Source organism: Pinus tabuliformis, chromosome 6, assembly GCF_031772625.1.
Source record: "Pinus tabuliformis cultivar Carrire ecotype Pingquan chromosome 6, CPIR1, whole genome shotgun sequence".
NCBI classification, from domain to species: domain Eukaryota; kingdom Viridiplantae; phylum Streptophyta; class Pinopsida; order Pinales; family Pinaceae; genus Pinus; species Pinus tabuliformis.
The window spans coordinates 1,853,906,341-1,853,920,906 of record NC_142292.1 but is presented as its reverse complement, the minus strand read 5'-3'; the positions used below and the strand labels follow the sequence as shown (position 1 = coordinate 1,853,920,906).

The following is a 14,566-nucleotide window of genomic DNA, read 5'->3' as shown; positions in this document are numbered from 1 at the left end:
CTCCAAAGAAACATTTGGATCTTTTTGCATATAATTGTTTCTCCTCCAATAGTTGTAGCACCCTGTCAACATGTTCAACATGATCCTTCCAAGACTTGCTGTAGATTAGTATATCATCAAAAAATACTAACACAAATTTTCTAAGGAATGGTTTGAAAATTGAATTCATCAAACCTTGAAATGTTGAAGGTGCATTGGTAAGGCCAAAAGGCATGACCAAAAATTCATAATGACCCTCATGAGTTCTAAATGCCGTTTTCGGAATGTCTTCAATCTTCATTCTGATTTGATGATATCTCGAACGAAGATCCAACTTGGTGAAGTAAATTGATCCATGCAATTCATCCAGTAATTCATCAATGACAGGAATGGGGAACTTATCTTTAATAGTGAGCTTGTTGAGCTCCCTATAATCTGGACACATGCGCCATGATCCATCCTTCTTGTGCACCAATACTACTGGAGCAGAGAAAGAACTTTGACTTGGTTGAATTATACCAGCCTCTAGCATTTCTGCAACCATACGTTCAATTTCACTTTTTTGGACATAGGGATATCTGTACGGCCTGATGTTTGGAGGAACACTTCCTGGAATCAGATGAATAGCATGATCATGATCACGCATAGGTGGGAGACCTTTGGGAGTCTCAAATACCTTGGAATGATTGTCCAGGACTTTTTGGAGATCTGGAGAAATAGATGATTCCAATGTGGAAACATCTAGCGAACATAATTGTGCAATTACACCTCTTTGCTCCTTTTTTAGAAGCTTTGTCATACCATTAGAGCTGATTATCTTTCCTGGTTTCCCTGCAATACCCCTTAATTCAACTTCCTTTCCTTCCGTAGAAAATTTGATGAAAAGTTCTTGAAAATTAAAAGCTATTGTACCCAAGGATTGTAGCCATTGGACTCCTAGTACAACATCAACACCTCCCATTGGAATGGAAAGCATTGGGCTAGTCAATACATATTCTCCCATGGATAGCTTGATATTATGGCACTTTCCAGAGAAATTTATTGTTCCTCCATTTGCAATCATCACTTGACACTCTGGTGCTGGATATAGGAAGCAATTCAATTCTTTTGCTACCCTACAATGAATAAAATTGTGGGTGCTTCCTGAATCAATCAACACTATTACCTTTTTCTTCTTGATTTGTCCTTCTATCTTGATGGTTTGAGGAGTGGTAATTCCCGCCAATGCATTACAAGATATGGTCGGATTTATTTGTTCTTCATCTAGGCTTTGTTCCTGGAGTATATCTTCTTCTTTTGACCTTTCTTGCTCCTTTTCTTCTTCCTCTTCACAATCTATGTAGAATAATTTCTTCTCAGCACACTTATGACCTTTAGTGTATTTGCTATCACAATTGTAACAAAGCCCTTTTGCTCTTTTTTCTTCCAATTGTTGTGGTGTCAACCTTATAGGTTGTGGAAGACTAGGGGCAACAACACTTCCGTCTTTATAGTTGTGAGTGGTATGCTTCCTGGTTGCCATAATTTTGCTTTCCATTTTTCTTGCTAACCTGAATGCCTTCTCTAATGAATCAGGTTCCCAAAGGCGAACATCATGTTGGATATTATCCTTTAAAGACCCTATGAACACATCAATCCTATGCTCCTCTGGAATATCTTTTACCCTTATGTTCAATTTTTGGAACTCCTCAATGTGCTCCATTACTGAACCCTTTTGTTTGAGACTTATCAATTGGCTAAAAAAAGTGTTGCTTTTTGTATCTTCATAATGTGCTATCAATTCTTCCGTAAAAATTGCCCAAGTGATAAATTTTTTACGAGAGCAAAGCCATTGATACCATACAAACTGATTTGGTTCCAAATATACAGTTGCCATACGTACCTTTTGTGTGTTTTGCACATTATTGAGATCAAAGAATTGCTCCATCTGTAATATCCATGTGGCGGGATCCTTGCCATCAAACTTCCTCATATCGATTTTTGGAATATGGTGGGTCTTCGATCCAACATTAGAGTCTATGGAATCATGATTAACATTTCTTTTGTTCACATCATGATTTTCCTTTACAACCTTTTCACCATTAGTAAGTATTTCTTGTAGAAAATTTGTCAAATCTGTCTTCAAATCTGCCATGTCTGTCTTCAAATCTGTCTTCAAATCTGCCATGTATCTCTCTTCAAATCTATCTTTGAATCATCCATCTTAGCTTCCATGCCCTTTATCTTAGATTCCACGCCATTTATCTTAGCTTCTGTTAGTTTTTGTGAGAGTGACATTTGTTGCACTTGTTCTTGTAATTTTGATATATCATGTAGCATTTCTTCCTCTTCTTCATGAGTCATGCTAGAGCTTTCAGGTTCCTTACTAGGTGTTTGCATTTTCTTTCCTCGGGGCATCAGTTATCGATAATAATGCTTTACTATGCCCTTTGAATTCTGTTAAACCAAGCTTACACAAAAATTAAAAAAAAACCTACACACCTTTTTTCACTTTATAGAAGCCTGATATTGAATCTGATGTATCTCTGTAATTTTGGATCATCCAGTTCTAAAATTGTGATCTGTAGTAGCCTTTTGCATCCCCTTTCCAATGCCACGAGTCTGACCCAAATTGGATTCTCCAAGGAAGAGTTATGTGAAATCTCCCACAGTGACTTGCTTCTAGACTAGTTCAGTAGAGCGAACTTGTACGACATGCCACGAGTTACTGTTTCAACCTTTGGATTTGAAACATGTACACAAGAAACTATAGTCCATCCTCTTTCTATAACGTCTTACGAAATTTCAATCCGATCCCCAGAGAGAAAGTTATGACGATTTTCCCCAGGTCACCTGTTTTGAATGTAATTCAGGAGTCTACAAAAAGACCAAATTCCTCAGATCATATCTCCGCAAATATCGCACGAAAGGCTCTGAAATTCGGACCCAAGGTTTAGCGCGATTTCTTTGCAAATGGGTTTTTTTTGCGACTTCTGAAACGTCACAGAAAAAAAGTTATAGTGAAAATGCCATGATGACCTGTTTGGAGCAGCGAAACCCTAGAATCCAAAGCTCTGATACCAAATGTTATGAAACCAGCTCAAGAAAAGATAGAAAATATAGATCAACGCCTTAGAATTCAGCCTCTTCGAGGGGGCAACCTCCTTTACATTACATAAATGAACAATTCTTGGATGATTCAAATGACAAAACCTCCTTTCTATATATAGGAGTCTAAGGAGTCACAATATAATCCAGCCGACCTAACAATAATAATATAAAGCCACAAAAATAACAATAGAGGGATTCTATGGGGCACAGAAATAACAACATGGGGGTATAGGGGCACAACAATATAAATAAGGGGTATAACTACAATAGTAATGGGGTAATCACTAGTATTATAGGGACCCAACAGGCCGCTCCTACACCAGTCCATTAACTGGTTGTTACCTACTCTAGTTTATCTCGTGTCTGCCCCAACTGCTTATGGTTACCCTCTCCCAACCTGGTTTTCCGGAACCCTCAGGTTTTTCTCCGACGGTTGACTGTCGTTTTGCTGTCCTAGTCTGGCAGCTGTCATAACTTCCCCTAACAATGGACGACCTGGGCGATTTCCTGGACCCTTTGGAGGATGTGCCCTCATGGTCCCCCACTAAAACCACAGATGCCGGTTTATTCCCTTTCATGTCCGAGTTGACGGACGAGGTAGAAGCCCTTCCTTCGATCACCAGACCACTCATCTCGCCGGTTTCTATTCCTGAGTCTGCGGCCTCACCTCTAGCTCTCATCTCTCAGACCAGCTTACTATGTTCGCAGACTCACAGTGCTCCGTTTCTCAAACCTGATTATCAAGCCCTAGCCCCTGTTTGTCAAACCGTTGCCCCTGTTTGTCAAACCCTAGCCCCTAAAAGCATTTCGATTCCTTCGGCGGGGACAGGTCTCATCTCTCCTGACCCCCCTCAGGGTTCGAAGACGGAGGCTCCGAAGCACTCAGCATCGAGGTCCTACTCGGCATAGGGTCATTTTACTAGCATTGGTCCCATATTAGGTATTTTTTCCACCATCCCTCAGGAGGCAATAGAAAATCCTAGGGTTTCTTTGGACCACTCGCTCCCGGGGTCTTCTCAGGAGGCCACAGACACAAGGGTTCCAGGACAGCGGAGAAAGAAACGAGGCCCTAAAATTCGTGCATGCGCTATGCCACTCAACATAGCTCAAGACATCAATCTATTAGACGCCATGGAAATTGCTGCAAAGGTCTTGGTCGGTAGGGTACGTGGTCGACACTACAGTGTAGCAAAGCTTCAGCAATGGGCCTCAGACGTTTGGGGAGAAAACCTTAAGGAAATACCAAAGGTTCAGATCCTTGAAAAAGGGTGGTTCGCTCTACACTTTAGCAGCTTGGAGCACACAAATTGGGTTCTGTCCACGGTTTGGCACTTAGACCTGGCACCAGTTCTCCTCCGACTCTGGACTCCCCTTTTTGACCTGGCGAGGGAAATGGTTGACGCAGGGCCAATCTGGGTTCGATTGCTCAGCGTTCCTCTACACTTCTGGACCAAGGATGTTTTCAGACTCATCGGAAATGCACTAGGTATCTATCTCACTTTTGATAAATCATATCAGACAACAAGAAATTTAGTCTATGCGAGGATCTTGGTTCACTTGGACTTGTTTGAGGGTTTACTGGAGTTCATTGATATTCGCTGGAGGAATTATACCAGAAGGAAACTGTTGGATTATGAGGGCATCCCCTTTCGGTGCCACCGCTGCCATAAGGTAGGGCATCTTTTTAAGGATTGCCCTCTGCTGAAGAAGAAGAAATTTCAGTCTACTGAACAAGAAGGGGCCACTTAGCAACATACTTATTAGGAAGCACTGCCCAGGAGACAAGTTCCTTTGGCCACTCCGGACCTGGACGCAACACAGTTTCCGGACACTTAGCAGAAGATTCCTGATGATGGGGCAGCAGCACCTCCTATGTCGAAGAAGCGAGGGCAACCACCGAATCGATCGCAGCCTTCTCAGTCTCGGCCATAGTCGCCTTCTGGAGGCCTGCCATCTTCGGGTATGAATCCTACCATTCCTCTCCCCACTTGTAGTTCTTCTCATTTGGATTGTTATTTATCTAACACTTTCTCTTCTCTGCATATGTTAAATATTGAACATCATTCATGTGCTTCACCACCTAAATTGACTCCTCCCACTTGCCCGATAGCCTCCATTCCCATCTTCTCCCCTGCACCTGCTCCAGATCCCTCTCATACCTCCCCGTCCACTACTCTCCCCACCCTGCCCCCCCCTCCTGGTCACTACATGACCCGATCACAATCGAAAAGACAAGCACAGGACCATTTCGGACTTGAAATCCTCCACTCCCCACCTCCCCCTAAAATCATGAGGGGTCGACCCTCTTTTCTTTCAAAGGAAAAAGGCACTGTAGAAGATGAAATTTCCTTGGGAGTTCAATCCACCATACCAGGGACACTTAGAGCAAGAGGATCCCATCCTCCCCCTTCATGAAGATCTTCTCCTTCCACTGTAGAGGGCTAGCTAGGCCGGACAAGAAACTAGCCCTTCGTAGACTGTTAAAAAATGAACCACTGGATATTATCTTTCTGCAAGAAACTCTGGGTTCATCACTTGATATTGCACAGTCCCTTCAGAACATGCTCCCAGGATGGATATTTTTTGGTATTGATGCCCATGGGAGGTCGGGTGGTCTTGCATTGGCCTACAACACCCGCACAATCAAATTGCATAATTGCTGGGGTGGGATGGGTCATCTAGGAGCGGACATCAGTTCGGCAGAACTGGGGATTCATTTCTGGATCATAAATGTATACGGCCCGTGCCAAAACAGACCTGTTTTTTGGAAAAACCTCCTAAGCTCGGATTCTTTGAAGACCGACCACCTGATCCTGGGGGGCGACCTGAATTTCTCCATTGGTCATGTTGAATCCTGGGGACACAGGGCTCAGAGAGATTCTCTCTCGGATTACTTTTTGACTGAACTGGAAGCCCACCATCTTATTGATATTCCCTCAGCCAGACCACAAGCTACTTGGAGAAACAACAGGACAGGGGATGACAGTCTGGCCCGCAGACTTGATTGTTACCTCGTCAAAGAAAAGTTTTTGGACTTAGGTCTACATATCAGACACTGGGTTGGCTCTGGGGGGATATCTGATCACCTCCCTATTTACCTGGAAATTGTAGGGGGGCGAACAAAACCTAAAGGTCCTTTTAAATTCTTCTCAGTCTGGCTCAAGGATGACTCTTATAAAAAAATGATCTCTGATTTCTGGAGAGCAAACCCCCCTGGGAGAAGAGAAGACAGCACCAGAAGATTTATCCAAAACCTTACGGCCCTAAAGAAGATGTCCAAACTTTGGGCCCTTAATAAAAGAACACAGGAGAATCAAACCCTCCATCATATTGAAGCTGACATTGCCTCTTTTGAGAACAATCTGGGAGGTATTTACTCCTCAGAGGAACATAAGGATAGGATGATTTCTCATTATGCAGAGAGGGAAAGAATTTTAAAGGAGAAGGAGGAAATCTGGCGCCTGAGAAGCAGAGCCATCTGGATGTTGGAAGGAGATGAAAACACCAAATTCTACCATAACTTTGCTAATGGAAGAAAGGCGATCAACACCATATGGCAGCTCCAAAATGAACAAGGGCAGGCTTTAAATACCTTTCCTCAACTTGCTGATCTGGCCTCCACACACTTCAAGAAAGCCTACCAAGCCCCCCAGGACATTAATCTTGTAGAAATCATCAGGGTGGCACAACTCTTCCCCAGATATGTGGATCCCGGGGAAGAGGATGATTTAACAAAGGCAGTTACTCTGGAGGAACTGGAACACACCCTAAAATGGTTCAAAAAGGACAAAAGCCCTGGGCCTGATGGATGGTCGATGGAATTCTATTTGGCTTTTTTCAACATCCTTGGGAATGATCTCCAACAAATAATAGAGGATTCGAGAAGCAAAGGGTTTCTTGAAAATTCTATTACTTCAACTTTCATTGCTCTCATTCCTAAGAAAGACAACCTAGAAACCTTCGAGGATTTCCGCCCCATATCACTCTGCAACTGCATATATAAGATTATTGCCAAGATAATTGCCAACAGGATGAAACCCATCCTATCCAACCACATCTCGCCGGAACAATTTGCTTTCTTACAAGACAGGCAGATTCATGAAGCAGTTGGCACTGCTCAGGAGGTTATCCACACACTACACTCAAGACGGGGCAAAGGTATGATTTTGAAAGTTGACTTATCTAAAGCTTTCGACAGAGTGAATTGGCTTTATATTAGAATGTTGTTAACTCATCTGGGTTTCCCGTATTTATTCATTAAATGGATCATGAGCTGCATTACTAATATTCCCTTCAGTGTTTTGGTGAACGGAAGTGCTTCTCCCTTCTTTACCTCCGGAAGGGGGCTGAGACAGGGATGTCCTCTTTCGCCATTGCTTTTTCTTCTCATTATGGAAGGTCTCAGCAATCTTATTAAAGATGAGCACCAGAGGGGCAGACTAAAAGGTGTTAAGATTATGGAAGGTTGCACCCTAACTCACCTTCTTTTTGTTGATGACATTCTGGTTTTCATCAATGGTAGTATTGGGGACATCAGCAGTATCAAGGCTACCTTCACTCTCTTTCAAGTGGTTACAGGAATGATCATTAACGAAAGCAAGTCTACACTAACTACAACTAAGTGTACACCGCATGAGATATTTTTTTCCCTTCAGCGCTTCCATTTCTCCCAATTGCAATTAGCAGATGGCCTCAAATATCTGGGCTACAAATTAAAGCCTCTAGGTTATAAAATTGCTGATTGGACTTGGCTAATTGCCAAATTGGAAAAAAGGCTAAACACATGGTATCTTAAATACCTTTCGAGGGCTGGAAGACTCACTCTCATCAAAAGCATCCTTGAGGCCACCCCGGTCTATTGGATGTCCTTGGCTTGGATCCCCAGGGGCATTCTCAACAGAATACAAGCCCTCTGTTGTAGGTTTCTTTGGCAAGGGAACAAACAGGGCAGGATTTTTGCTTGGGTCAGGTGGGAGGCTCTAAATCTCCCAAAAAAATGGGGCGGGTGGGGCATCAAAAAACTAGAGGATTTCTCTTTAGCACTTGCTGCAAAACTTGGTTGGAAATTAGTTGCAGCAGACAGCCTATGGATGAGGGTTACATATGCAAAATACATAGCTCCCCTACACATCATGGACTGGATTAGGAGAGCACATCAAAGTACCTCTGGGGTCTCAATCATCTGGAAGGCGGTTCTTAAAGCTTTGAGTCCGATCAGAGAAGGTATCACCTGGAGGATCCGATCTGGCAACACAGTCCGAATTGGTCTTGATCCTTGGGTGGGCTGTGGGGACATGCACCGACTACCCAGGGACCTCATTCTACATCTCCAACAACAGAACTTAATTTATATTTCTCAGATTGTGGACCTGGAAAATTCCACTTTTCTTCATCAAGCTTGGAAATCCGCAGAGCACTTAAACATACCTCCTTTTTGGTCTCAACAATGGGAGGAGTTCACTCAAGCCCTTTCGGACGCCCACATCCGAATATTGGAAGGGGAGGATGAAATTATTTGGGCTCTATCTAAAAATGGCAGATACTCCCTGAAGGAAGGATATTTGACATTGGCTGCACCGAGGAAGCCACCTCTGCTGGCTGACTGGTGGAGACATCTTTGGAAATTGAAGGCTCCCCCCAGATCTAGACTTTTAATGTGGACTATTCTTCGGAACAAGATACCAACAGGAGAAAATCTTCTCAAGCGATCACAGCATGGGCCCCACTGGTGTTGTCTTTGTAAACAGGCAATTGAAACAACCTCTCATCTTTTTTTAGAATGTACAGTGACTTGTCATATGTGGAAGCTAATCTTACAGCATATCAATCCCTCAGCTTTATGGACTGGGATCAATTTACTCGCTGCTTGGGAAGTCTGGTATTAGACTTCCACGTCCCCTAAGTCTCCTTACCTGTTGGACAATATGGATAGCTAGGAATTGCAACATATTTCAGGATTTGGTGCCTAATTGGGATGCCCTGGCAACAAAAGTCATTGTTGATTACAATATTATCCCAGATGATCCTCCTCCCAGCCATCGACGCAACCCCTCTCACCATCAAATCAATTACAACAAACCGTGGGCTTTCTTTGACGGTGTTGCCCAAGAACAAGGCTGTGGTGGGGGGGCTATTGTTGGGTCCCTATAATACTAGTGATTACCCCATTCCTATTGTAGTTATACCCCTTATTTATATTGTTGTGCCCCTATTACCCCCATATTGTTATTTCTGTGCCCCATAGAATCCCTCTATTGTTATTTTTGTGGCTTTATATTATTATTGTTAGGTCGGCTGGATTATATTGTGACTCCTTAGACTCCTATATATAGAAAGGAGGTTTTGTCATTTGTATCATCCAAGAATTGTTCATTTATGTAATGTAAAGGAGGTTTCCCCCTCGAAGAGGCTGAATTCTAAGGCGTTGATCTATCTTTTCTATCTTTTCTTGAGCTGGTTTCATAACATTTGGTATCAGAGCTTTGGATTCTAGGGTTTCGCTGCTCCAAACAGGTCATCGTGGCATTTTCGCTATAACTTTTTTTTTGTGACGTTTCAGAAGTCGCAAAAAAAACCCATTTGAGAAGAATTGACGCTGAACCTTGGGTCCAAATTTCAGAGCTTTGCTCGCGATATTTTCGGAGATATGATCTGAGGAAGTTGGTCTTTTTGCAGACTCCTGAATTACATTCAAAACAGGTGACCTGGGGAAAATCGTCATAACTTTCTCTCTGAGGATCGGATTGAAATTTCGTAAAAAGGTACAGAAAGAGGACAGACTTTAGTTTCTTGTGGGTGTTTTTTTAGATCCAAAGGTCAAAACAGTGACTCGTGGCACGTCATACAAGTTCGCTCTACTGAACTAGTCTATAATCAAGTCACTGTGGGAGATTTCGCATAACTCTTCCTTGGAGAATCCAATTTGGGTCAGACTTGTGGCATTGGAAAGAGGACATAGAGAGCTACTACAGGTCACAATTTCAGAACTAGATGACTGGAAAGTACAGAGATACATCAGAGGCAATATCGAGCTCCTACAAAGTGAAAAAAGGTGTGTAGGTTTTTTTAAATTTTTGCTTAAGCTTGGTTTGAAAATTTATTTTGAAGGAATTCAAAGGGCATAGTAGAGCATTATTATCGGTAACTGATGCCCCGAGGAAAGAAAATGCAAACACCTAGTAAGGAACCTGAAAGCTCTAGCATGACTCATGAAGAAGAGGAAGAAATGCTACATGATATATCAAAATTACAAGAACAAGTGCAACAAATGTCACGCTCACAAAAGTTAACAGATGCTAAGATAAATGGCGTGGAAGCTAAGATGAATGGCATGGAAGCTAAGATGGACAATTTAAAGATAGATTTGAACACAAATTTGAAGACAGGCATGGCAGATTTGAAGAAAGATTTGACTAATTTTCTACAAGAAATACTTACTAATGGTGAAAAGGTAGTAAAGGAAACTCATGATGAGAACAAAAGAAATGTTAATCATGATTCCATAGACGCTAATGTTGGATCGAAGAATCACCATATTCCAAAAATCGATATGAGGAAGTTTGATGGCAAGGATCCCGCCACATGGATATTACAGATGGAGCAATTCTTCGATCTCAATAATGTGCAAAACACACAAAAGGTACGTATGGCAACTTTATATTTGGAACCAAATCAGTTTGTATGGTATCAATGGCTTTGTTCTCGTAAACAATTTATCACTTGGGCAATTTTTACGGAAGAATTGATAGCACATTATGAGGATACAAAAAGCAACACTTTTTTTAGCCAATTGATAAGTCTCAAACAAAAGGGTTCAATAATGGAGCACATTGAGGAGTTCCAAAAATTGAACATAAGGGTAAAAGATATTCCAGAGGAGCATAGGATTGATGTGTTCATAGGGTCTTTAAAGGATAATATCCAACATGATGTGCGCCTTTGGGAACCTGATTCATTAGAGAAGGCATTCAGGTTAGCAAGAAAAATGGAAAGCAAAATTATGGCAACTAGGAAGCATACCATTCACAACTATAAAGACGGAAGTGTTGTTGCCCATAGTCTTCCACAACCTACAAGGTTGACACCACAACAATTGGAAGAAAAAAGAGCAAAAGGGCTTTGTTACAATTGTGATAGCAAATACACAAAAGGTCATAAGTGTGCTGAGAAGAAATTATTCTACATAGATTGTGAAGAGGAAGAAGAAAAGGAGCAAGAAAGGTCAAAAGAAGATATATTCCAGGAACAAAGCCTAGATGAAGAACAAATAAATCCGACCATATCTTGTAATGCATTGGCGGGAATTACCACTCCTCAAACCATCAAGATAGAAGGACAAATCAAGAAGAAAAAGGTAATAGTGTTGATTGATTCAGGAAGCACCCACAATTTTATTCATTGTAGGGTAGCAAAAGAATTGAATTGCTTCCTATATCCAGCACCAGAGTGTCAAGTGATGATTGCAAATGGAGGAACAATAAATTGCTCTGGAAAGTGCCATAATATCAAGCTATCCATGGGAGAATATGTATTGACTAGCCCAATGCTTTCCATTCCAATGGGAGGTGCTGATGTTGTACTAGGAGTCCAATGGCTACAATCCTTGGGTACAATAGCTTTTAATTTTCAAGAACTTTTCATGAAATTTTCTGTGGAAGGAAAGGAAGTTGAATTAAGGGGTATTGCAGGGAAACCAGGAAAGATAATCAGCTCTAATGGCATGACAAAGCTTCTAAAAAAGGAGCAAAGAGGTGTAATTGCACAATTATGTTCGCTAGATGTTTCCACATTGGAATCATCTATTTCTCCAGATCTCCAAAAAGTCCTGGACAATCATTCCAAGGTATTTGAGACTCCCAAAGGTCTCCCACCTATGCGTGATCATGATCATGCTATTCATCTGATTCCAGGAAGTGTTCCTCCAAACATCAGGCCGTACAGATATCCAATGTCCAAAAAAGTGAAATTGAACGTATGGTTGCAGAAATGCTAGAGGCTGGTATAATTCAACCGAGTCAAAGTTCTTTCTCAGCTCCAGTAGTATTGGTGCACAAGAAGGATGGATCATGGCGCATGTGTCCAGATTATAGGGAGCTCAACAAGCTCACTATTAAAGATAAGTTTCCCATTCCTGTCATTGATGAATTACTGGATGAATTGCATGGATCAATTTACTTCACCAAGTTGGATCTTCGTTCGGGATATCATCAAATCAGAATGAAGATTGAAGACATTCCAAAAACGGCATTTAGAACTCATGAGGGTCATTATGAATTTTTGGTCATGCCTTTTGGCCTTACCAATGCACCTTCAACATTTCAAGGTTTGATGAATTCAATTTTCAAACCATTCCTTAGAAAATTTGTGTTAGTATTTTTTGATGATATACTAATCTACAACAAGTCTTGGAAGGATCATGTTGAACATGTTGACAGGGTGCTACAACTATTGGAGGAGAAACAATTATATGCAAAAAGATCCAAATGTTTCTTTGGAGTCCAGGAGGTGGAATATTTGGGTCATATTGTATCTCATGAAGGAGTTAAGGTAGACCCTAGCAAAATTAAAGCCATTAAGGAATGGAAAATCCCCACATCCATAAAGCATCTGCGAGGATTTCTTGGGTTGACAGGGTATTATCGCAAGTTTGTTAAGAATTATGGGAGAATAGCAGCACCTCTAACAACATTATTGAAGAAAGATTCATTTTCATGGACTCCGGAAGCAACAAAGGCCTTTGAACATCTTAAAGAGGCAATGTGCCAAGCACCGGTCTTAGCTACACCGGACTTCACAAAAACCTTTATTGTGGAATGTGATGCTTCAGGAAATGGAATTGGTGTTGTTCTAATGCAAGATGAAAGACCCATTGCTTTTGAAAGTCGTCCAATCAAGGGAAAGTTTTTAAGCAAAGCTATTTATGAGAAGGAAATGTTGGCAATACTCCATGCACTTAAGAAATGGCGACCCTACCTAATGGGAAGACACTTCAAGGTAAAAACGGATCATGATAGCCTTAAATACTTTTTAGAACAAAGATTATCCTCTGAAGAGCAACAAAAGTGGGTCACAAAGATGTTGGGTTATGACTTTGAAATCATCTACAAAAAAGGGAAGCAAAATGTGGTGGCAGATGCACTCTCAAGAAAGGATGAGGATGTGGAAGCATTGTTGTGTGCCATTTCTATTATCCAACCAGATTGGATAAACGAAGCAAGGGAGGAATGGAAGAATGACGAAGAAGTGTGGGCACTTATTCGAAAGCTACAACAAGATTCCAGTACTTCTGATACATTTAGCTGGCAAAATGATTCGTTATGGTACAAAGATCGCTTATACCTCTGTAAGAATTCCCAGCTAAAACAAAAGATTCTTATGGAATTGCACACTTCTCCCTTAGGAGGGCACTCAGGATTTTTAAAAACTTACCACAGGGTTAAGAAGGAATTTTTTTGGGATGGCCTTAAATCAGATATTCAAAAGTTTGTGGCGGAATGTTTGGTTTGCCAACAAAATAAAGTTGAAACAATTAAGACACCGGGTCTATTACAACCTTTATCCATTCCAAGCCAACGTTGGGAGGAGGTTTCAATGGATTTTATCACAGGTTTACCCAAGTCTGAGGGAAAGAGTGTCATCATGGTGGTAGTTGACAGACTTACCAAGTATGCACACTTTTGTGCATTATCACATCCATTTAAAGCCAGTACAGTTTCTACTGCATTTATGGAAACAGTTCAAAAGCTACATGGAAACCCAAAGATTATTGTAAGTGACAGAGATCCCATTTTCACTGGAAATTTTTGGACAGAATTATTTTCTTGTCTTGGTACTCAGTTAGCTCATAGCTCATCTTATCATCCTCAATCTGATGGGCAAACTGAGATAGTAAACAAATGTTTGGAAGGATATCTTCGTTGCTTTGTATCTGATAAACAGACACAATGGGTCAAATGGTTGCCTCTGGCTGAATGGTGGTATAACACTTCCTTCCATACAGCAACAAAAATGACCCCATTTATGGCACTTTATGGGTATCAACCACCATCCATCACATCATATTTAAGAGAAAATTCTAAGGTTCAGGCAGTGGAACATCACATCGAACATCAACAACAAGTCCTCCAACTCTTAAAGGATAACCTCGTGTTGGCACAAAATAGAATGAAACAACAGGCAGATCAACATCGCAGTGAAAGAAGTTTTGATGTAGGTGATTGGGTATTCCTACGGCTACAACCATATAAGCAAATGTCCCTAAAGCAAGCTAAGAAGGATAATAAATTATCACCAAAGTATTATGGTCCGTACAAGGTGTTGGAAAAGATTGGTACTATGGCATACAAATTGGAGCTTCCTGCAGCTTCTCGATTGCACCCAGTTTTCCATGTTTCATGTTTAAAGAAGGTTATAGGCGACAAGCTCCCAGTTCAAACAATATTGCCAGAACTTGACGAGGAAGGAAAAATTATATTGGAACCGGAAGCAGTCACAGAAA

The 14,566-nt window shown here is 41.3% G+C and overlaps 1 protein-coding gene across 1 annotated transcript; it reads left to right on the top strand.

Moving 5' to 3' along the window:
- Positions 1-4,200: 4,200 nt before the first annotated feature.
- Positions 4,201-4,818, top strand: LOC149266436 (uncharacterized). Its single transcript, XM_089408230.1, has one exon. The coding sequence runs from the start codon at positions 4,201-4,203 to the stop codon at positions 4,816-4,818; it is 618 nt and encodes a 205-aa protein (XP_089264356.1).
- The last annotated feature ends 9,748 nt before the right edge of the window (positions 4,819-14,566 follow it).

Coding starts and splice junctions, on each gene's coding strand:
- LOC149266436 (XM_089408230.1), top strand. CDS start 4,201: ATGGAAATTGCTGCAAAGGTCTTGGTCGGTAGGGTACGTGGTCGACAC.